Below are 23,236 nucleotides of genomic sequence, written 5' to 3'. Positions count from 1 at the left end.
ACTTCATGTTTCTCTGTTGGACTCTATAGAACACATCTATCTGTTTGTCTGGCTCTGTCTGTCTATCTGTCTTTTCGGCCTTTTGAGCTGAGCCACTGCCCCCGTTTTAATCCTAACCTAATCGTGGGGTGATTTATAATGACCAATTCACCCATCAATTGGTACACCTTTGGATTGTGGGAGGAAACTGGAGCACCCGGAGGAAATCCACGCGGTCACAGGCTGTGTGGGAATTGAACCCAGGTCACTGGTACTGTAAAGCGTTGTGCTAACCACTACGATACTGTGCCATCCCAGATTTAGTCTGCTGCCTGTCTTAATGGGAGGTAAAGCTCAGTGGTAAGGTTTATTTACGGTAGTCCTGCCTTCTTGCTTCTAGTTCTGATATTCAAAAGAAGGGTAGGACCCATAAATCAGTGAATATAATTAAATGCACTGCTTAAGTTATAATCAAGTTTTTGTATCCTGCAGCACAGTACAGTCCCTATGTTGCTTCTCCTCCTTAGATAGCCCCTTGGGCTTGAGGATGACTTGTTGGTATACTGATTGTGAGCTGAAGATGAAGCCAATGTGAGACATGCAGTTTCTTCTGGCTTCTGAGATTGATTAAGTGTACAGTTTGCATATGCTTTCAGGCAGTGCTTTCCAGATTTCAACCTTCCCCTTGGCGGAAAAACCACACTTCAGATCTCCTCCAAACCTCTCCTGTTCACCTACTCTAATCCCAAATCTATGGCTGTGGTTTTTAAACACCTCTGGTATGGGAAAGTTTCTCACAATCTCCACTGTCTATGCCTGACTTTGTATACCCTTTCAGATCCTCTCTCAGCGTAATCTGCTCCAAGAAGAACCCAGGCTATCCAGTTCTGTGCTGGTGTCCCAAGCTTCTTCACATATATGGATATGGTACTGTTTGATCAGCTTACAGATGTGTAGATCATGTATCAGATCGCGATCAATGGTAAAAATATTATGCAAGTCCAGGTGCTATTAAAATGTCAGATATGCCGCACACTTAATGTGTTATTTTGTTTTCACTGAATACAAAATCACTGGTGAGCTTTCTCGGCTATGACGTAAATGTGATTGGATCACAAAAAGCTATGGTGATGTTCACTGCTGAGAACTTAACTCTCAACCCTCTTGACTTTAGCACCATTGATATAAACAGGACTGTGCTCACCTCCTTGCTGAAAGTCAACTATCATCTCATTTGATTTGCTGATATTGGTGGAAAGGTGGTTATTATATCACTAGGCGCTCTATCTCCACACTATGTCACTAGTCTATCTCCTTCCTGTACTCTGACTCATCATTATTTGAGATACGCCTCCTGTGGTGGTATCATCTGCAAACTTGCAGGTGGAGTTACAGCAAAGTCTGGCTATGCAATCATGAACATGTAGGGAGTAAAGTAGGGGGCTGGGAATACAGCCTTGGGTGATGCCAGTGTTGAGAATAATCGTGACCAAGGTATTGCTGTCTTTCCCTACTATGACAGTCTGTTGGAGAGGAAGTCAAGCATCCAGATGCAAAGCGAGGAGTTAAGTCCACATTTAGGTGTTTGGAGATGCGCTTGCTTGGAATTATAGGAATGAAGGTGGAATTGTACTCAATAAACAATTGCCTAACTTAAGAGGTCTCTATTGTCCAGACGCTTGAGATGAGTGTAGGACCAGGGAAATAGTGTCAACTGTAGAATTGTTTTGGCGGTTGGTAAATTCCATATGGTTGGAAGCTGGAGGTAATGAATGCAATGACCAGCCTCTCAAGGTACTGTTCTTCAATGATGGTAGATGTCAGAACCATCGAATAGTAGTCATTCAAGTTTGCTTTTCTTGGAACAAAGCTCACAGTGGTCATCTTAAAATAGGTGGGAACCACAGATTGAAGCAGGGAGGGGTTAAAAATGTGTGCAAATGCCTTCACCGGCTGATCTGCGCAGGATCTAAAGGGATGCCAATCAGACCAGATGCTTTCTGCAGGTTTACTTTCTGGAAGAATGGCCTTACTTTTGCAGCGGTAATTGTGGGTTCAGGTGCTTTGAAGCTGTCTGGACATTCCAATTCCCTTCGATTCAAAACATGCACAGACTATGTTAAAGCTCATCGGGAAGGGATGTGCTATTGTTGGTGATGCTGCCTAACTTTGTTTTGAGCCTGTTATGGTGTGTAAGCCCTGCCACCACTGATGGCTGGTCTTGTACTCTATTTTAGACTGGTATTGCCTCTTGATTTCTTGTAAAGGTCATGGATATCTGATTTGACTGCTGAAGTCCTAGACTTCAATAGGGAGTACATCTCCTGGTTCATCCATGGTTTCCACTTTGGGAACTTCTGACAGCCCTCCACGCTATCCACAGCACCCCCAACCTTTGTGTCATCAACAAATTTACTAACCCATCCCCCCCACTTCCTCAACCAGGTCATTTATTAAAATCACGAAGAGTAGAGGTCCGAGAACAGATCCCTGAGGCATACCACTGGTCACCAACCTCCATGCAGAATATGACTTGCCTACAACCACTCTTTGCCTTCTGTGGGAAGCCAATTCACACTATATCTTTATGACACAGCAGTGGTGTTCAATTCCATTTGTTTTGTTTTTAAAAAAAAGTTGTTTCAGGATTTGAGGCCAGGGACTCCATCTGGGCCAGATATTTCTCGCAGTTTTATTCTATGAAAAACTTGTGTCCACAACCGTGACTGTGGCTTTGGAGGCTGTCAGGGTGGGTGGTGACATTCTATTTGTTTTGTTCAAAACACATATAGAATGCTTTAATCGCATCAGGAAGGGTTGCATTGTTGGTAGTGATGCTACCCAAAATCGTGTTGAAGTCCGTATAGCATTTAAGCCCTGTCACAACTAGCTGCTGGTCTGGGACTTACTTTTGGACTGATATTGTCGCTTGGCATTCCCAATAGCTTTATGAAGGTTTCAATTTCTTGTATAAGCCAGGGGCTTCTGATTTGAATGCCACAGTCCTTGACTTCAGTCGGAAGTTGTTCATCCATAGTTTTTATTTATGAACATCTGGATTGACCTCTTCAGTACACAGTCCTCTGCACACTTGTTAATGGTCTGTAAAGTCTTCTAGGTTGTCAGCTGGGTCTTTGAAGATGGACCAGTTTTCTGACTCAGTAATTGTATAGGAACTCCTATTTCTTCAGATCAGCACTGTACGACTTTCTGTACTGGTTCCTTATTAGTTGGCTCACTAGGCTCTGGGTTACTACTTATGGTCCTCACCGCAATGCCTCACCATCATATGTGACATAGAAAACCTGTATTTTATAACCATTTTCACAGCAAAGTGATTAAATTGCTAGCAGTGCAAGTTGTTGGATATCAGTGGACATAATGTACCATTTTTTAAATGTTATTGATGAAAATAATACAATTTGCTATAAAGGACCCTTTATTCTGAAGTTTGAACAGAAATAAGAGATTAGAGATGCAGTAGTCAAAATGTTTGAAAGAAGACCATGGAAATACAAACAGGAGCAGGACATTTTATTCCTCAAGCTAGCTTTAACAGTTCAATTGAATTCAACTTTTCTCAAGTGTAACAAATATTCTCCTGAAGGAACTCAGCGGGTTGAGCAGTATCAGTGGAGGATAGGGAATTATTGAAGATTCAGGTGCTTCCTTGCCATTAGACTTGCTGGCCTATAAACATCTGACCTATCCCTGCTCCTATTTTTGAATAAAGGTTCCATGTTGACTGTCCTCTAGTGTCAGACACCACTTCTATAACAGAAGAGATTTGAAAATTTCCCCAACCATCTCCTGTTCAGGGTACATCTTGTGAGGCCCTTGGTTTTTATCCAGCTGCTAATACCTCCTTTCTAATGTAAGTTGTAGAATTTCTTTGTCTCCTCTCTGAATTATCAGAGGATGTGGAATGCAGAGATGCAAAGGGACTTGGGAGTCCTTGTGCAAGATACCCTAAAGGTTAACCTCCAGGTTGAGTCAGTTGTGAAGAAGGCAAATGCAATGTTGGCATTCATTTCTAGAGGTATAGAATATAAGAGCAGGGATGTGATTTTGAGGCTCTGTAAGACATTCGTGAGACCACACTTGGAGTATTGTGGGCAGTTTTGGGCTCCTTATTTTAGAAAGGATATACTGACATTGGAGAGGGTTCAGAGAAGATTCACAAGCATGATTCCAGGAATGAAATGAGGAATGCCTGGACTCTGTTCCCTGGAGTTCAGGAGAATGAGGGGAGATCTTATAGAAACCCTGAACAGATTAGTTAAGGAAAAGTTATTTCCCGTGGTAAGGGAGTCAAGGACAAGAGGGCACGACTTCAGGATTGAAGGATGTCCTTTTAGAACTGAGATGCAGAGAAATTACTTGAGTCAGAGGGTGGTAATTCTGTGGAATTTGTTGCCATGAGTGGCTGTGGAGGCCAAGTCATTGGGTGTATTTAAGGCAGAGATAGATAGGTTCTTGATTAGCCAGGACATTAAAGGGTATGGGGTAAATGCAGGGGACTGGGGATGACTGAAAGGATTGGATCAGCCCATGATTGAATGGCGGAACAGACTATGGGCCGAATGGCCTATTTCTGCTCCTATATCTTGTGGACTTATGTCCTTCCTCTTAAATGAATGCTTCCATCTGTATTCACTAAGAATACACCTATTACTCTGGGTTCACACAAAGGTCCAAAGACACACCATTTGACACCTAACAGGCCCAATTATTTTTCTGGGTGCTTTCTTACTCTTAAAATACTCATAAATTGCTAATAGAATTTTCCATTATTTTGCCTTTAAATGTCATTTTGTCCACTCCACTTTTGCTCAATTTATTCTTGTGACTTCCCTCCTGATTTTGATTCTTTATACTTTCCATTAGCTATTTTTTTCTCTATCCAGCCCTTGACAACCAGGGTTCATTATACTTGACCCTCCCTTTCAGTTTTGGAACATTTTAGGCTTGAACTCTCTTTAATGTTTTAATTACTTCTTCCAGTCACCTGCCTACAATAGCTGATCCCAGTCCAATTTTCTCACACCTTGTCTTAATACATTGAAATTGACCTCCTAGTTTAGTATTTTCAGTATATCCTTGTCCTTCTGCATAACTACCTAAGTCGTGACCACTGTCTCTGAAATGTTCTCCATCAGCACTCCCTCCACTTGTCTAGTTCCAATCTCAAAGATAAGGACCAGTTTTTTTTCTCTTTTGTAGGTCTATATACCTCAAAATCCCTTCTGGACATATTTTAAAAATTCCACCTCTACTAAGTGTTTACGTCAAGGTAATCTAGTTAATATTAGGAAAGCTGAAATCTCCACCTTCTATCATTTTATAGTTTTACACTTCATTGTAATGTGCTTACATATCTACTTCATATCTCCAACAAACAGTTTGAAGACTGTAGTATATCTCTTTTGTTTGAGGGATACCCACATGGTCTTAAATGAAGAACTTTTGTGGATATCCTCCTTTCTTCCTGCAGTAGTTTCAGCTATATCTCCAAGGTGACAACAATGTAATGAACCCATTCCAATGCCCTCTGTTCATCTGCCTTATTTGTAGGTCTCTTTGCAATAAAATACTGTCATAATGAAGCCCACATAAGGTCAAGTAACAACATCTCCATTTGCTGTCTTGCCCATTGCAGACTTCAGAATCCAACAGAAATTCAGCCTTTTCAGGTAATCTGCTTTTCCAGTATGTTTCAAAATTGATTCATTTTGATGAAAGTTCATTGACTTGAAATCTTAACTGTTTCCCTCTCCCTACAATGCTGCCTGATTTGCGACCACCAATGATAATTGCTTTTTTCAACTGGCACCACTCCAGTCTCATTCACTCTCCCTCCTATCGTAGACATTCACTTTGTACACTCAAATTCAAGTTTAATTATCATTCAACCATACATAAATACCCATGCATTTCTCCAGGGCCAAGATGTAAATCACAGTACAAACAGTCATACACAGCACAAGGCGCACATAAGATAGTAAATAAACATATAATCACTCAAAAAAAAAACTGTCCCTGACTGAAATGTCCTGTAAATTGATTGCACATGGGTGTTATCAGCAAGAAGAAACAGTTTTCAGCAGTCTGCAGGTGAACATACATACACACGCAATCCTGCTCATCGTTCTACCTCTTGAGGACAGCATGGACCCCCTCTGGCATCTCCTTTTCTGGACTGCTGCAACAGGCAAGGCCACGTATTGACCCTTAGTCTTCACAAAAACAGAGAAATGGACTTGCAGCATTTTACATTACGAATGTCCAACAGGGTCTTGTATTTACAAGAGAAACATCCAAGTCAATCACTACACACTGCCTTCATGCACTGAATTCGATGCTTTTCTATAGCAGGCAGTAACACTATCTGGACTAAGTCCATCTCCTCTGCTGTTGATGGGGTAGACTTGCAGTATTTGAAGTCCTTAATGTCCTGCATTGTCTTGCAATCATAAAAGAGATGTTTAAAAAAAAGAGAAAAACACCTTTGAGGCCATTGTATCCGAACTTTCCAGTGTCTTACAGAAGGCTGCCCCTCTTCCACTTCTCTACAACTTAAAACATGTTTAATTTCTAATATTTCCCTTTTATGATGATAATGTCACTGACTTAAGACATTGTTGAATTTAACTTTGTCTCATCTCCACAGATGCTACTTAAACTGCTCTTGCCAGGTTTCTGTTTTTATTCCATGATAGCAGAGCTAAACTGAAAAAATGCAAGTGAGTACAAGATTAATGTTAAATTTAGAAGTTTTTTCCCCCACTTTTGTGAGCCTCTTACTCTGCATTAGTTGATGCTGACGCTGTCAAGCAGAGATTGAGATCATCAAGTTACCTGAAATTCTAAATTGTGTTGTGGGTAGGCCGAATGAGGCAATCATCACATTTCAGCCGGACAGTGTCTTTTAATTTGGCTTTTATGTACCCTTTTCATGGCATTGCTAATAATTTTTGTTTTTGCTATCCCATGACAAATAGCTTCTCCTTTCTAATGAAGAGTTGGGCTAAATTAGTATATACTAATTTCTGCAACAGAAAATTTAGATATTACAAATACAGTTCAGTTTGGAAACATTACCTCTGCCCTCACTCTTGTCTGAAAACCTAAGTGGTCCATCTACCTTTTAAAACTTCAGCCTCTTACATGCACTCTGTTCTCTCGCTGCTGACTCCCACTTCATGAAGGGTGTTATTCTGGCTACTGCTGTTATCTTTTCTTTTACCACTGATTGTTTCAGAAGCTGTATTATTTTCATCTCTTTAGCTATGGATTGTACCATTCAGAAGTTCGTCAGCAAATCTGATCAGAAGTCTGACTTAATCTGGTTAGTTGAAATCATGGTAAAAGGCTCTCTCTTGCCTGACTTGCCAGCAAATCATATCTTGGATCCAAAAAGATTTTAAGGAAGGTAGGTTTTAAATACTGAAATCTGGAACTTGTCTGTATCTTAATCTTCTGTAATTGCTAGAAATATCCTAATGTCACAGTTGCATAAATGTTCCATTTGCACATTTACAATGAGATATTTGGTTCATGGTAATTATATCTTTTGAATTGCCTACTTAGGTTTCCCAACTGTTCAATGATACTTTAAATATCCCACATTCATCAGTCAGGAATTTGTTTAACAAGGGGGAGGCATTCAGCTGGCTGTCTCCATGCCCTGGTAGCTCTGTGTTCAGTGGACCGCAAGTCTCAGCATTCCCATAAATTCAGGTATATGCTACCGGAGTTACTATATCAGAGATCAAAACAACTACTGTTGTGTAACTAATGCCAAAGAGCTTTTTTGGCTTGCGTTCCACTTCTGTGTTGTACTAACATTTTGGCCTGTTGTATACATCTCGCTGGTAATGGAGTTTTAAAAACTTCTTCCTGTTTCTTATCCCTGAATGTAACTTTTTAAAGTGCATTTTATGTAGTAAAGTCTTCCTATTTTAATATTGTAAAAGCTATTCAAGTATTTCTTTTCCAGTGGTGTGTTTTTGTGTTATGTAGACAATCATAAAAAACCACAAGTCCTAACTTAATAATCATGTTCATGATAGAGCTCTGCTGTTCAGTCTTAGAAAAAGCAGGCAGTGTGCAAAAAAAATCACAATTGAAGTGGAACAGTCATGATGAAGCTCTTATATTTAGTTGCAAAATTGTTGAATTCTGTATTCAGCACGTGCTCCAAGTGGTGCAATTTTAAAGAGATGCTTTTGTTATTTCTGAAACCAACTTTGCTGGAAAAATAATTATATGTGTGATACATGCTCATAGATTAGATGTATGGAATTTGAGCAATTTGCATAGGCAAGGCATGGTGATGGGTGTGCTTTTACAGGTGGAATTCGAGAATATGCACAGTGATTTATGGATTCTGGAGCTAAATGGCCATAAAAAAAAGCATAGAGGCAGATGTTTAAATATTTTACAGTAATAAAAATTACATTTAATCCTTTGGAAAATTAACTATCATATGGTGATATACTGTAGTTGAGCACATCGGATTTGTTTCTAACAACTACAGGAACTGTCCATGCTAGGACTCTTGAGTTTGCACCTGTTATAGAGTGATTTTGGTTTTACCAGGGCCCTTTTTGTTAGAAGGAGTTAGTTTCTCCTCATCAATGGAAACCAGTTTTTATGTTGATGTTACAGTATGTGGACAGGCCGACCAGGGGGAATGCCATACTAGATCTAGTACGAGGTAATGAACCGGGTCAGGTCACAGGTCTTTCAGTGGGTGAGCATCTGGGGGACAGTGACCACCGCTCCCTGGCCTTTAGCATTATCATGGAAAAGGATAGAATCTGAGAGGACAGGAACATTTTTAATTGGGGAAGGGCAAATTATGAGGCTCTAAGGCTAGAACTTGCGGGTGTGAATTCGGATGATGTTTTTGCAGGGAAATGCACTATGGACATGTGGTCGATGTTTAGGGATCTCTTGCAGGATGTTAGGGATAAATTTGTCCTGGTGAGGAAGATAAAGAATGGTAGGGTGAAGGAAGCATGGGTGACAAATGAGTTGGAAAATCTAGTCAGGTAAAAGAAGGCAGCATACATGAGGTTTAGGAAGCAAGGATCAGATGGGTCTATTGAGGAATATAGGGAAGCAAGAAAGGAGCTTAAGAAGGGGTTGAGAAGAGCAAGAAGGGGGCATGAGAAGGCCTTGGCGAGTATGGTAAAGGAAAACCCCAAGGCATTCTTCAGTTATGTGAAGAAGAAAAGGATGACAGGAGTGAAGGTAGGACCAATTGGAGATAAAGGTGGGAAGGTGTGCCTGGAGGCTGTGGAAGTGAGCGAGGTCCTCAATGAATACTCCTCTTCGGTATTCACCAATGAGAGGGAACTTGATGACGGTGAGGACAATATGAGTGAGGTTGATGTTCTGGAGCATGTTGATATTAAGGGAGTGGAGGTGTTGGAGTTGTTAAAATACATTAGGACGGATAAGTCCCCAGGGCCTGACGGAATATTCCCCAGGCTGCTCCACGAGGCGAGGGAAGAGATTGCTGAGTCTCTGGCTAGGATTTTTATGTCCTCGTTGTCCATGGGAATGGTACCGGAGGATTGGAGGGAGGCAAATGTTGTCCCCTTATTCAAAAAAGGTAGTAGGGATAGTCCGGGTAATTATAGACCAGTGAGCCTTACGTCTGTGGTGGGAAAGCTGTTGGAAAAGATTCTTAGAGACAGGATCTATAGGCATTTAGAGAATCATGGTCTGATCAGGGACAGGCAACATGGCTTTGTGAAGAGCAGATCGTGTCTAACAAGCCTGATAGAGTTCCTTGAGGAGGTGACCAGGCATATAGAGGAGGGTAGTGCAGTGGATATGATCTATATGGATTTTAGTAAGGCATTTGACAAGGTTCCACATGGTAGGCTTATTCAGAAAGTCAGAAGGCATGGGATCCAGGGAAGTTTGGCCTGGTGGATTCAGAATTGGCTTGCCTGCGGAAGGCAGAGGGTGGTGGTGGAGGGAGTACGTTCAGATTGGAGGATTGTGACTAGTGGTGTCCCACAGGGATCTGTTCTGGGCCCTCTACTAATTGTGATTTTTATTAACGACCCAGATGTGGGGGTAGAAGCGTGAGTTGGCAAGTTTGCAGACGACACAAAGATTGGTGGTGTTGTAGATAGGGTAGAGGATTGTCAAAGATTGCAGAGAGACATTGATAGGATGCAGAAGTGGGCTGAGAAGTGGCAGATGGAGTTCAACCCGGAGAATTGTGAGGTGGTACACTTTGGACAAACTCCAAGGCAGAGTACAAAGTAAATGGCAGGATACTTGGTAGTGTGGAGGAGCAGAGGGATCTCGGGGTACATGTCTACAGATCCCTGAAAGTTGCCTCACAGGTGGATAGGGTAGTTAAGAAAGCTTATGGGGTGTTAGCTTTCATAAGTCGAGGGATAGAGTTTAAGAGTCGCGATGTAATGATGCAGCTCTATAAAACTGGTTAGGCCACACTTGGAGTACTGTGTCCAGTTCTGGTCGCCTCACTATAGGAAGGATGTGGAAGCATTGGAAAGGGTACAGAGGATGCTGCCTAGTTTAGATAGTATGCATTATGATCAGAGATTAAGGGAGCTTGGGCTTTACTCTTTGGAGAGAAGGAGGATGAGAGGAGACGTGATAGAGGTGTACAAGATAATAAGAGGAATAGATAGAGTGGATAGCCAGCGCCTCTTCCCCAGGGCACCACTGCTCAATACAAGAGGACATGGCTTTAAGGTAAGGGGTGGGAAGTTCAAGGGGGATATTAGAGGAAGGTTTTTTACTCAGAGAGTGGTTGGTGCGTGGAATGCACTGCCTGAGTCAGTGGTGGAGGCAGATACACTAGTGAAGTTGAAGAGACTACTAGACAGGTATATGGAGGAATTTAAGGTGGGGGGTTATATGGGAGGCAGGGTTTGAGAGTCGGCACAACATTGTGGGCCGAAGGGCCTGTAATGTGCTGTACTATTCTATGTCTATGTTACAACTTTGGCCTGAACAAGCTTAGCAAAGAATGGTATCGCTAGATCTTTTGAATAAAAGGATGAGTGACAGTAGGGATGTGCAAATATCCCAGGTCACTATCTTGAAAAATACTTACGTTGTAGAAAATATGAGAGAGAAAGCTATGCCTGGAAATTTTTACATCTTTGTAACATTGAAAGTAATGGATCAAATTTTTGCTGAGAGCTTTTCCCCAACATTCTGTTTTGTCTCTGAACTAACAGCTGAAAACAGTTCCTTCAGTTAGTCCTGACGAAGGATCTCGGCCTGAAACGTCGACTGCACCTCTTCCTACAGATGCTGCCTGGACTGCTGCGTTCACCAGCAACTTTGATGTGTGTTGCTTGAATTTCCAGCATCTGCAGAATTCCTGTTGTTTGAGCTGAAAACAGTATAAATTTCAGTCAACACACATCAAAGTTGCTGGTGAACGCAGCAGGCCAGGCAGCATCTCTAGGAAGAGGTACAGTTGACGTTTCAGGCCGAGACCCTTCGTCAGGACTAATTTCAGTCCATTGTCACTAGATTTAATTTTTTCAAGTTGATTAATATTTCCAATATAGACCAAAAGACCATAAGACATAGCAGAATTGGGCCTTTGGCCCATCGAGTCTGCTTCGCCATTCAATCATGGGGCTGATCCTTTTTATACCCCCCTCTTGAGCCCTACTCTCCGGCCTTCTCCCCATAAGCTTTGATGCCGTGTCCAATAAGAATATAGATGAGAAAATGAAAATATTCGCAATAGGTTGTAATTCTGGATGATACAAAAATGGTAGTTTTGTAGTGTCATTTAATCACACTAATGGGAGAGTGGGTTAAATGTGCCCGGACACTTAGTAGGAGTGAAGACGGAACCAACCTGATCATCTGATACTTTGCTCACCAGGTAACAGGCCTCAGGTCTACTCCTGTTGTTGTGCAGGGGATGGTCAGATGGGCAAGGAGCAAGAGAGCTCCTTTGCTTAAATGTTTGGTGTGAATTGCTTCATGTTCAACTATAGACTTTATACCAGAAAGATTCCTCCTTCCTCTTGTTTTGTGTTCTCTAACCATGCTTATACATTACCCACACCCACAAGCCTAATTTTTCATGCAACATCTTATGAAACGCATTAAGAAAATCCAATTATAATACATCTTTGTTCCCCTTATCTACAGTGCTTATTATGACCTCAAAAATCGTAAGTATCTACAGTATTTTGACTCTGCCTAATCATGCTTTTTGTAAGTTAGAATTTGAATAGTTATGGATGCCAGAACTTTTCTGGCAACAGCCATAAGAAAATTGGTCTACAGTTCTTCTGTGTCTTTTCACTTCCTTTAATAGTGATTTTGCATTTGCAAGTTTAGCAGGATTTGGGGATCTGGAATTAATTCACTGCAACTTGCAGTATTCTTAGTACGAGGGGTGATTGATAAGTTCGTGGCCTAAAGGAGAAGGAGTCAGTTTTAGAAAACCTAGCACATTTATTTTGCAACATAGTCCCCTCCTACATTTACACACTTAGTCCAGCGGTTTGTGGAGCATACGGATTCCTTCTTTATAGAGGTCGGCGTCCTGGACCTCTAGAAAGTGGTCCACAACAAGGGTGATTGATAAGTTCGTGGCCTGAAGTAGAAGGAGTTGAGTTATACACTTTCGTTACATGCACATGCAGTTCAACTCTTTGAATGATTATGCAGAAAGTTTGAGGTGTGAGTTGTAGAAGTGCCCTGCTCTATATTAAAAAAAAGACAAAGTCGGGTTACTGACACAGCCTGCTCAACTCAAGAAAGATTTGTTTATGTGCACCATACCTTGATTAGAACAACTTTCAGAGGTTAGTAGGCAGAGGGGGTGGTGTAGCCCTGTGTATAAGAAATAATATTAAATCATTAGAAAGGGATGACGTAGGATTGGAAGATGTAGTGTCTCTATGGGTTGAGTTAAAAAATGGCAAGTGTTAAAGGACCCTAATGGCAGTTGTATACAGGCCTCCAAACAGCAGCCAGGCTGTGGATTACAAATTACAGCAGGAGATAGAAAAGGCGTGTCAGAAGGGCAATGTCATGATAATCCTTGGGGATTTTAACATGAAAGTGGATTGGGGAAAACCAGGCCAAGAGAGAGAATTTGTAGAATGTTTAAATGGCTTTTTAGAACAGATTGTTGTTGAGCCCACTAGGGGATCTGCTGTGCTGGATTGGGTGTTGTGCAATGCAGAAATGCAAAGGAGCTTGGGAGTCCTTGTGCAGGATACCCTAAAGGTTAACCCCCATGTTGAGTCGGTGGTGCAAAAGGCGAATGCAATGTTGGCATTCATTTTCAGAGGTATAGAATATAAGAGCAGGGATGTGATGTTGAGGCTCTATAAGGCACTCGTGAGACCACACTTGGAATATTGTGTGCAGTTTTGGGCTCCTTATTTTAGAAAGGATACTGACGTTGGAGAGGGTTCAGAGAAGATTCACAAGAATGAGGGGAGATTTCATAGAAATATTCTGAGTGTTAAAGGGCCTGAATAGATTAGATATGGCAAAGTTATTTCCCATGGTACGGGGGTCAAGGACAAGAGGACACGACTTCAGGATTGAAGGACGTCTGTTTAAAACAGAGATGTAGAGAAATTATTTTAATTAGAGGGTGGTAAATCTGTGGAATTTGTTGCCACGAGCGGCTGTGGAGACCAAGTCATTTGGTGCATTTGAGGCAGAGATAGACAGGTTCTTGATTAGCCAGCGCATCAAAGGGTATGGGGAGAAAGCAGGGGAGTGGGGATGATTGGAAGAATTGGATCAGCCCATGATTGAATTGCAGAGCAGACTTGATGGGCTGAATGGCCTGCTTCTGCTCCTATATCTTATGGTCTTGTATATGCTTAAAATCACAAACTTGAATGCTTTACAGATTTCCCCCGCCATCCGAAGGTAGAGCGTTCTTATGAAACGGTTCGTAAGCCGGAATGTCGTAAAGCGAAGAAGCAATTACCATTTATTTATATAGGAAAATTTTGTGAGCGTTCGCAGACCCAAAAATAACCTACCAAATCATGCCAAATAACACATAAAACCTAAAATAACAGTAACATATAGTAAAAGCAGGAATGATATGATAAATACACAGCCTATATAAGGTAGAAATACTTCTCCACAATCATTGCCTGCACTGTCCACCGTGGCGAAAATCTCATGCAAGCGCCGATGGCAAAAACATGTTGCAAGCGCTCTCCAGTAACCTTTAAGCCATAATATGAAGCTGCCAAATCATACCAAATAACACATAAAAATACACAGCCGATAGAAAGTAGAAATAATGCATGTACAGTGTAGTATCACTTACCGAAATTGGGACAGTGCTGAGCACACTGATGATGGTGTGTTAGACTTGTCGGAGTTTGGGTGGTGCAGTGGCCCCCACCCTCCAGGCCGCCGAGCGATACATTGCCACGAAGCATGCTGTGGTGCAGCGGTAGCCGGGATGCATCCAGCACATCTTTAAGAAAAAAGCTGAAATAAACATGCTAATTAATTAGATGCCACCCGACACGTAATTGTCGGCCCAGATCAGTGCCAGTTGCCGATTGCGTCGCCTCTGATCTGGGCCGACAATTATGTGTCGGGCGGCACCTAATTAGCATGTTTATTTCGGCTTTTTTCTTAAAGATGTGCTGTGTGTCTCCCGGCTACTGCTGCATTCTTCGCGAATCGGTATCTGTCCGCGGCCTGGGTGTTGGTGTGGTGGGACACTGGGGTGTCATCTCGTCGTCTGTTTCCATTAGAGCAGGCAGTTCATCTTCTCTTATGACTGCCGGCCTCAATCTCGAAGGTCGAGGTTCGTCGTCTGCTGTGGCTGATGTGGAAGGCTTGCTTGACTGCTGAGCCTCGCACATTTTTGGATCATACAGTTCTTTGTAAGCACTCAAACCATCCTGCAAATATCCCCTAAACCGCTGTACCCTTTCAAAATTAAAGTCGTACTTTATCATTACTCATTCGGTTTCGATTGTTTTCCTTTCCTCTTCTAATTGCATCAGCTTTTCATCTATCAGTTCTTGGTCATGGGATGCCAAAACCTCTTCAACATCATCTTTGTCAGCTCCCACAAGCCAAACTCACTTGGTCCTTACTTCGTTCACCACAATCAAAACACTTAATTATGTCTAGTTTTATGCTAAGTGTAACATCCTTACGAGCTCTTTCAGGCTTTTCCGATACCTTAGAACTCATCTTGCAAACGGCTGCTCACAGACACGTGCTTAAGCAGTGCAAGCGAGAATGCCGTTCCGAATCCGGGGTAGAGTGGCTGCTCGGGGTGCACGCTGATTTTTTTCGCGCGCTGCTTTTTCTGTAACAGTGAGGTTTCGTAAAGCGAACGGTCAAAAAGCGGGGGACACCTGTATGGCAAAAAATTTTATGTTGGACACTTGTAGCAACTTCTTGAGACTGAAAAGGAAAGACATGCAGTGTGAAGTTGCTGCAATCACCCAACTCTATAAATTCGTGCAATACTCATCCAATACACAATTGTTTATAGTTGCAGAAAAAAATAAGGGTGTTCACTTCAGCCTAACTACCTAGTTATATTGAATCTTAAGCAATTCATGGCTCTGAAGATTGTTTGGGTAATAAATCTTTGGTGTCAGTTTTTATCTCTCCTTTTATCTTTTTTATCTTCCAATTCACTGGGATTATTTATGGCATTCAACTAATGTATCCACTGCCTCTACCATCACCTTTTAAAAGTAATTAGGTGTAAATTCTAGGATTTCTATTTGTTAGTGAAATTACAGATGCAAAATATAGTGGGTTCCAGTTAATTGGGGCAGCTGCTTATTTGGGACTCTATGCCACTTAATTGGGACAGGAGACTGTTGCTAAACAGTTTCTAACAAGCATCAGTTACATGCACTTGTGCAGCCATTAAACTCTACACTGTGTTTAGAGTGAACAGTTTTTAAAAAAATTGTCAGAAGTGTGTGTTTATGTTCAAAAAGCAGTGATTTATGTTCTGTCATTCATTCTTTGGGGCACTCCTGTTTTCATGGATGTTTGCGAAGAAAAAGGTTTTCAGGATGTGTATTGTACCCATTTCTCTGACATTAAATGTACCTCTTGAACCTATTGATAAGCAGAAAGACAATTCAAAATTGTTTTGCGCGCTCTGGTTTCAAGCATTGAGGTTTGGAGATGCCAGGAGTAAAAAATAAAATGTTTTCATTACTCCCCAAATTACGAACAACAAAGAATTTGAATGTATTGGCAATCATCTTGAATGTTATGAGGATAAAGAGGATACAGTTGTCAAAAGCATTGTATAAAGGCAGTCTATTATCTGCACTAGGTGTGTGCGCTGATTGTTTTCATTTAGTCAATCAAAGCATGAATGAATTCCTTTGATAACTATTAGAAACTAATACAGTTTTATAATACTGTCATAGTTTTGGTAATATTCTAATTTGTTCTGCATTTTATTTAAATATATAATTTGTTACTTGTTTGTCTTTTTTTATACCTTTTAATTATTTCCATGAAACTGGCTAATTGGGGAAGCCACTTAATTGGGCACAATGTACTGGTCCCAATTAACTGAAATCCTCTGTACTTGTTTACTGTCTCATACACTTCCTCATGCCCCAGTATAGCCACTATAATCTCAGTCTGTAAGGGACCTTTGCACATACCAGTATGTTTGTAAAGTCACAAAAGGAAGTTCAGATTAAGGTCATGATCTTTAGACAAGCCTTTGATGCAAATAAGTGATTTTACCTTTTCTCATACTTGCTCACTTAATGCAATTAGGAGGAATCTAAATATCACAACATAACAGTTTTTCTTAAGTCAATTGGAACATGATCAGTGAAAAATGTTGTTATAAATGTACATCAAGCAAAGTGGGGCTAATAAGACATGTTGCTCGTGGACAAGTGGGGGTTTGTAGTCACCACTGCCTGGTGGTCAGTAAGTGTGAGTTAATGGGCAGAGGAGAGGTTGTTCAGCACCAATATTAAAGAGCACAAATGTGAATTGGTAATGCTAACCCGTGTTCAGGATTGTCACTCTTGAGGCACATTGAAACAAGTTTCACATGTGTTATGAAAGCCTATAAATTTAGGTCTCACCCATAGGATGGTATGATGTGCATGCACAAATAAAAATGATGATGCTTTGCTCATGTCTGCTGTCACCTAGGCAGGAGTATTGTGAAACAGAAGGACCCAGAATGGAAATTGCATACCTTGTGCAAAATCTGCAATTTAATCACATTTAACTTTTTATTGTAGTTGGATTGTGTAGTGCAGGAAGGCTTGCAACATACATTTCAGCATCTCATCATGCTTGAGAGACCAGGGGAAGCCAACGCAAATAGTTTGCTGAACACAACCATCCTGTCTGATTATCACCTTTTTACTAGCTTCACTTTCCTTTTGCTCTTCCAACTCTACCAATACTTTTAAACACATGCAAAAGCAGAAGTTAGCACTAACTTCTTCCCATGCAGGATGAGCTGTTCTTAATTGTTAACCATTTCTCTTCCACAACATTACCTGATCTGAATGTTTCCACTATTTAAAATCTACTTTCTCCCATTATATGTAATTGTTTATGGTGAAATAACAAACTTGAGTTAATTTTTTCCTGCATGTGCCATTTATAGAGGTTCCTGTAAATGCATTGAATGTTGTGGGAATAATAATATATCTATAGTAATTATTTATGGATCTTCTATTTAGATGAAACAAGCAGTATCTGTATTTTTTAACAATATGTGGTTGTTTTTCAGGACAACGCCAATATATCAGCCCCAAAAACTGATGATGACTCAGAGCTCAAAGTTGAAACCAATACTGTGACCAGCTCCCTTACAATGCAGGAGTATTTTGCCCGTAGAATGGCACAGCGTAAAAATTGTAAAATGGTACAAGAGATCGAACAAGCCACTGATGCCCAGGAACTTGTAGGACATGAAATGCTGTCCAATGAAGAAGTGAGAATTAAATCCAAAAAGAAAAAACGGAAGAAAAGCATTGAGAAGATTTGTAACTTTGATGATCCATCCATATCCAAAAAACGAATAAAAGATGGAGACCGAGAGATAAGTAATGGATTGACAGAAGACAGTCAAGTTAAAGAAAAACCTCGGACCAAAAAGTCAAAAAAGAAAGTAAAATAAAAAATGAAACACCCACAGTCTTTTAAGCAGAAGATTTGCCTCTAGAAAAAGCTGAATTGTTGGAAGTTCAGTTTGATTAACACACAACAATAAATATATAAAGCAGAATCTGCTGAAATACATTTTATAATAAAAAGCATCTTAATTTTTTTTATTAATTGCAAAACAACTTATCATAATAAAATGTTGAGAAACCACTTAAGGATTTTGTTGTTTGCAGAGTAGACATGATGGGCCAAATGGCCTAATTCTGCTCCTATATCATGGTCATAATGATTCTATGTTCTCAGTTAAATAACATTGGTAATGAAGAAATTAGTTTTAAAGAAAACAAAATATGATACTATTTATACATTTTAGAAATGTACCAAATAATATATGGTGCAGGTATTACAACTACTAAATATTTTATATTACTCGCCTTTCACTTTCAGCCAGAGGTTTCTTCTTAATGAGAGGACATTGCAGATGTTTAGATGCACCCTGCACACAATTTTATCAAGAACTTCAAAAAGTGTTTAAATTTTCAATATGTATTACTGTAAGTTAAGAGCATAAATTTGGAACATATTCACTATACTGGTGAAAGTAAAGTTCAAAGAAAATTGTCATTATATACAACCCTGAGATTTATTTTCTTGCAGGCATTCTTAGTAAATACAAATAGAATCTGTGAAAGACAACACATAATTTGACATCCAATGTGCAAAAGACGAACTGCAAAAAAAAAACCCAAAATAATAATAAGTACTGTATTGTCATGAGTCTCTACTATGGACTGAGAGTGGGAAGAGGGCAAGGAGAGGGGAAGGAAGAGGAGAGGGAGCAGAAAGCACCAGAAAGACATTCTGTAATGATCAATAAACCAGTTGTTTGGAATTAAATTACTGTGTCTGGTGTCTCAGGGCTGGGTGTGTCTGCACCTGGGCCATTCCTCTGACACCTTTCCCACACCCTTCTTAAGTTGCCCCACCCTCACCATTCCCAATATCCTTTGCTCTACCAGATTTACAAATTCGCGTTCTGCTCAGCATTGACAAATACAATGCTGTGCAGTAAATATCAAAACCATAAGATGAAGAGTTCATGAATGTGAGGCAATAGTTTGTGGGAACAGTTCAGTGTTGGGTTGAGTCAAGTTAACCCCCCTGGTTCAAGAGCCTGATGGTTAGGGAGCAATAACTGTTCCTGAACCAAGTGGTGTAGGTCCTGAGGCTCCTTAACCTCCTTCCTGATGGCGGCAATGAGAATACAGCATGACCTGGATGGTTGGGGTCCTGAAACAGCGCTCCATGTAGATTCACGAGAATGATTAAAGGAATGAATGGGTTAATGTATAAAGAGCATTTGATAGCTCTGGGCCTGAACTTGATGGAGTTTAGAAGAATGAAGGGTGATCTCATTGAAACCTACCAAATATTGGAAGGCCTAGAGTGGATTTGGAGAGGATGTTTCCAAAAGTGGAAGAGTCCAGAAGAAGAGGCACAGCCTCAGCATAGAGGGATATCCATTAAGTATTTAACCAAAATAACTATTCATCAGACATGGGCCAGGATTATAATAAGAGCATTGGTAGAGCTGCCAGAAAGCCTTGACATAATTCCAAGGGTCATGGAGGAGTCCTGCACCAACTTGGCATCAGGCTGCATATATGAATTTAAACCCATCCTTTCTAGCAGAGAACCAGGTACAGCAGGCGGTGAAAAAGGCGAATGGTATGCTGGCATTTATAGTGAGAGGATTCGAGTACAGTTCACTAGGATTATTGAAACTTTCAAAACAAAAAGAACAAAGAATAGTACAGCACAGTACAGGCCCTTCAGCCCACAATATTGTGCCAACTCTTAAACCCTGCCTCCCATGTAACCTCCCACTTTAAATTTCTCCATATACCTGTCTAGTAGTCTCTTAAATTTCACTAGTGTACCTGCCTCCACCACTGACTCAGGCAGTGCATTCCAAGCACCAACCACTCTCCCGAGTAAAAAAACCTTCCTCTAATATCCCCCTTGAACTTCCCACCCCTTACCTTAAAGCCATATTCTCTTGTATTGAGCAGTGGTGCCCTGGGGAAGAGGCACTGACTGTCCACTCTATCTATTCCTCTTAATATCTTGTATACCTCTATCATGTCTCCTCTCATCCTCCTTCTCTCCAAAGAGTAAAGCCCTAGCTCCCTTAATCTCTGATCATAATGCATACTCTCTAAACCAAGCAGCATCCTGGTAAATCTCCCCTCTACCCTTTCCAATCCTTCCTATAGTGAGGCGACCAGAACTGGACACGGTACTCCTATGTGGCCTAACCACAGTTTTGTAGAGCTGCATCATTACCTCGCGACTCTTAAACTCTATTCCTCGACTTATGAAAGCTAACACCCACCTCATAAGCTTTCTTAACTACCCTATCTACCTGAAAGGCAACTTTCAAGGATCTGTGGACATGTACTCCCAGATCCCTCTGCTCCTCCACACTACCAAGTATCCTGCCGTTTACTTTGTACTCTGCTTTGGAGTTTGTCCTTCCAAAGTGTACCACTTCACACTTCTCCGGGTTGAACTCCATCTGCCACCTCTCAGCCCACTTCTGCATCCTATCAATGTCTCTCTGCAATCTTCGACAATCCTCTACACTATCCACTTCACCACCAACCTTTGTGTCATCTGCAAACTTGCCAACCCACCCTTCTACCCCCACATCCAGGTCGTTAATAAAAATCATGAAAAGTAGAGGTCCCAGAACCGATCCTTGTGGGACACCACTAGTCACAACCCTCCAATTCAAATGTGCTCCCTCCACCACGACCCTCTGCCTTCTGCAGGCAAGCCAATTCTGAATCCACCTGGCCAAACTTCCCTGGATCCCATGCCTTCTGACTTTCTGAATAAGCCTACTGTGTGGAACCTTGTCAAATGCCTTACTAAAATCCATGTAGATCATATCCACTGCACTACCCTCATCTATAGGCCTGGTCACTTCCTCAAAGAACTTTATCAGCCTGTTAAACACAATCTGCCCTTCACAAAGCCATGCTGACTGTCCCTGATCAGACCATGATTCTCTAAATGCCCATAGATCTTATCTCTAAGAATCTTTTCCAACAGCTTTCCCACCACAGATGTAAGGCTCACTGGTCTATAATTACCCGGACTATCCCTACTACCTTTTTTGAACAAGGGGACAACATTCGCCTCCCTTCAATACCATTCTCACCTTTATCTCTAATCGGTCCTACCTTCACTCCTGTCATCCTTTTTTTCTTCACATAATTGAAGAATGCCTTGGGGTTTTCCTTTACCCTACTCGCCAAGGCCTTCTCATGCCCCCTTCTTGCTCTTCTCAGCCCCTTCTTAAGCTCCTTTCTTGCTTCCCTATATTCCTCAATAGACCCACCTGATCCTTGCTTCCTAAACCTCATGTATGCTGCCTTCTTCCACCTGATTAGATTTTCCACCTCACTTGTCACCCATGGTTCCTTCACCCTACCATTCTTTATCTTCCTCACCGGGACAAATTTATCCCTAACATCCTGCAAGAGATCCCTAAACATTGCCCACATGTCCATAGTACATTTCCCTGCAAAAACATCATCCCAATTCACACCCGCAAGTTCTAGCCTTATAGCCTCATAATTTGCCCTTCCCCAATTAAAAATTTTCCTGTCCTCTCTGATTCTATCCTTTTCCATGATAATACTAAAGGCCAGGGAGTGGTGGTCACTGTCCCCCAGATGCTCACCCACTGAGAGATCTGTGACCTAACCCAGTTCGTTACCTAATACTAGATCTAGTATGCCATTCCCCCTAGTTGGCCTGTCCACATATTTTGTGACAGGAATCTATCCTGGACACACTTAACAAACTCTGCCCCATCTAAACCCTTGGAACTGATCAGGTGCCAATCAATATTGGGGAAGCTAAAGTCACCCATGATAACAACCCTCTTATTTTTGCATCTTTCCAAAATCTGCCTCCCAATCTTCTCGGTATCTCTGCTGCTACCAGGGGACCTATAGAATACTCCCGATAGAGTAACTGCTCCCTTCCTGTTCCTGACTTCCACCCATACTGACTCAAAAGAGGATCCTGCTACATTACCCACCCTTTCTGTAGCTGTAATAGTATCCCTGACCAGTAATGTTACCCCTCCTCCCTTTCCCCCCCTCTCTTTCCCTTTTAAGGCACTGAAATCCAGGAATATTGAGAATCCATTCCTGCCCTGGTGCCAGCCAAGTCTTTGCAATGGCCATGTATGTATCCAAGCTCTCAGTTCATCACCTTTGTTCCTGATGCTTCTTGCATTGAAGTACATGCATTTTAGCCCTTCTACCTTACTACCTTTACAACCTTTATTCTGCTTCTCTTTCCTCAGAGCCTTTTTATATGTTAGATCTGGCTTTACTCCATGCACTATACTTGCAGTTCTTGCATGACCTTTATCCTCCTCCACCTCACTATCTGCTCTAACACTCTGGTTCGCAATTCCCCTGCAAATCTAGTTTAACCACCACCCCCACCCCCATGGAGCAGTACTAGCATTTCTGGATCATAAGCCTACTAAACTTAAAAAATAGAATAACATTATCCTCTCACTTCTGCTAATGCCTCTTCTGTTCTATCAATGTGAACGTGGGAAATTCCTCCCCATATCAAGGTAGACTGGGTCTGCTTTTTAGGTCCACAGCTGCTCCTGAGGTTGTATATAGTCCACTACTGTAGTATTGAAGCCTTTAGACAATTTGCTAACAATGTGAAAATTAACAAGGTATGTTCTTAGCAGAACAAAAGGTCTAATTCAATCTGAGTAGCTATGCCAACACATCAGCAAAGTAACAGTGTTAGCAACAATGCTGTGTATGGGCTCTTCTCATCAGTAACTTAAAGTTTTGCTAGCACAACCAGGCTCTAGACATTCTGACCGCCTCGGTCGGCACAGGGTGGGCCAAGAACTAAATCCTAGAGTTAAAATGATGTCATTGCCCTTCATATCAAGACAGCACCTGACCAAGTGTGGCATGTAGCAGCAGGAAATAAACTGCAGGCAGTGGTCAGTTAATCTTTTGGGTTAAGACCCTTCATCTGGACTGGGAGA

General features: G+C 41.3%; 1 protein-coding gene and 1 long non-coding RNA gene across 2 annotated transcripts in view; one reads left to right on the top strand and one right to left on the bottom strand.

The window, feature by feature from the left end:
- Positions 1–18,342, top strand: part of pinx1 (PIN2 (TERF1) interacting telomerase inhibitor 1) — a 115,329-nt gene extending 96,987 nt beyond the window's left edge. The window contains exon 7 of the mRNA XM_072251427.1: positions 17,756–18,342. Coding sequence (XP_072107528.1) covers positions 17,756–18,145 — 390 coding nt within the window. The 3' untranslated portion in view covers positions 18,146–18,342. The remainder of the gene's footprint in view (positions 1–17,755) is intronic.
- The window catches only part of LOC140194053 (uncharacterized), a 222,308-nt gene that overhangs the window by 16,268 nt on the left and 182,804 nt on the right, over positions 1–23,236 (bottom strand). The window lies entirely within an intron of this gene.

Source organism: Mobula birostris, chromosome 2, assembly GCF_030028105.1.
Source record: "Mobula birostris isolate sMobBir1 chromosome 2, sMobBir1.hap1, whole genome shotgun sequence".
Taxonomy (NCBI): Eukaryota; Metazoa; Chordata; class Chondrichthyes; order Myliobatiformes; family Myliobatidae; genus Mobula; species Mobula birostris.
The sequence above is the reverse complement of the archived record's forward strand: the minus strand, read 5'-3'. Positions and strand labels throughout refer to the sequence as shown.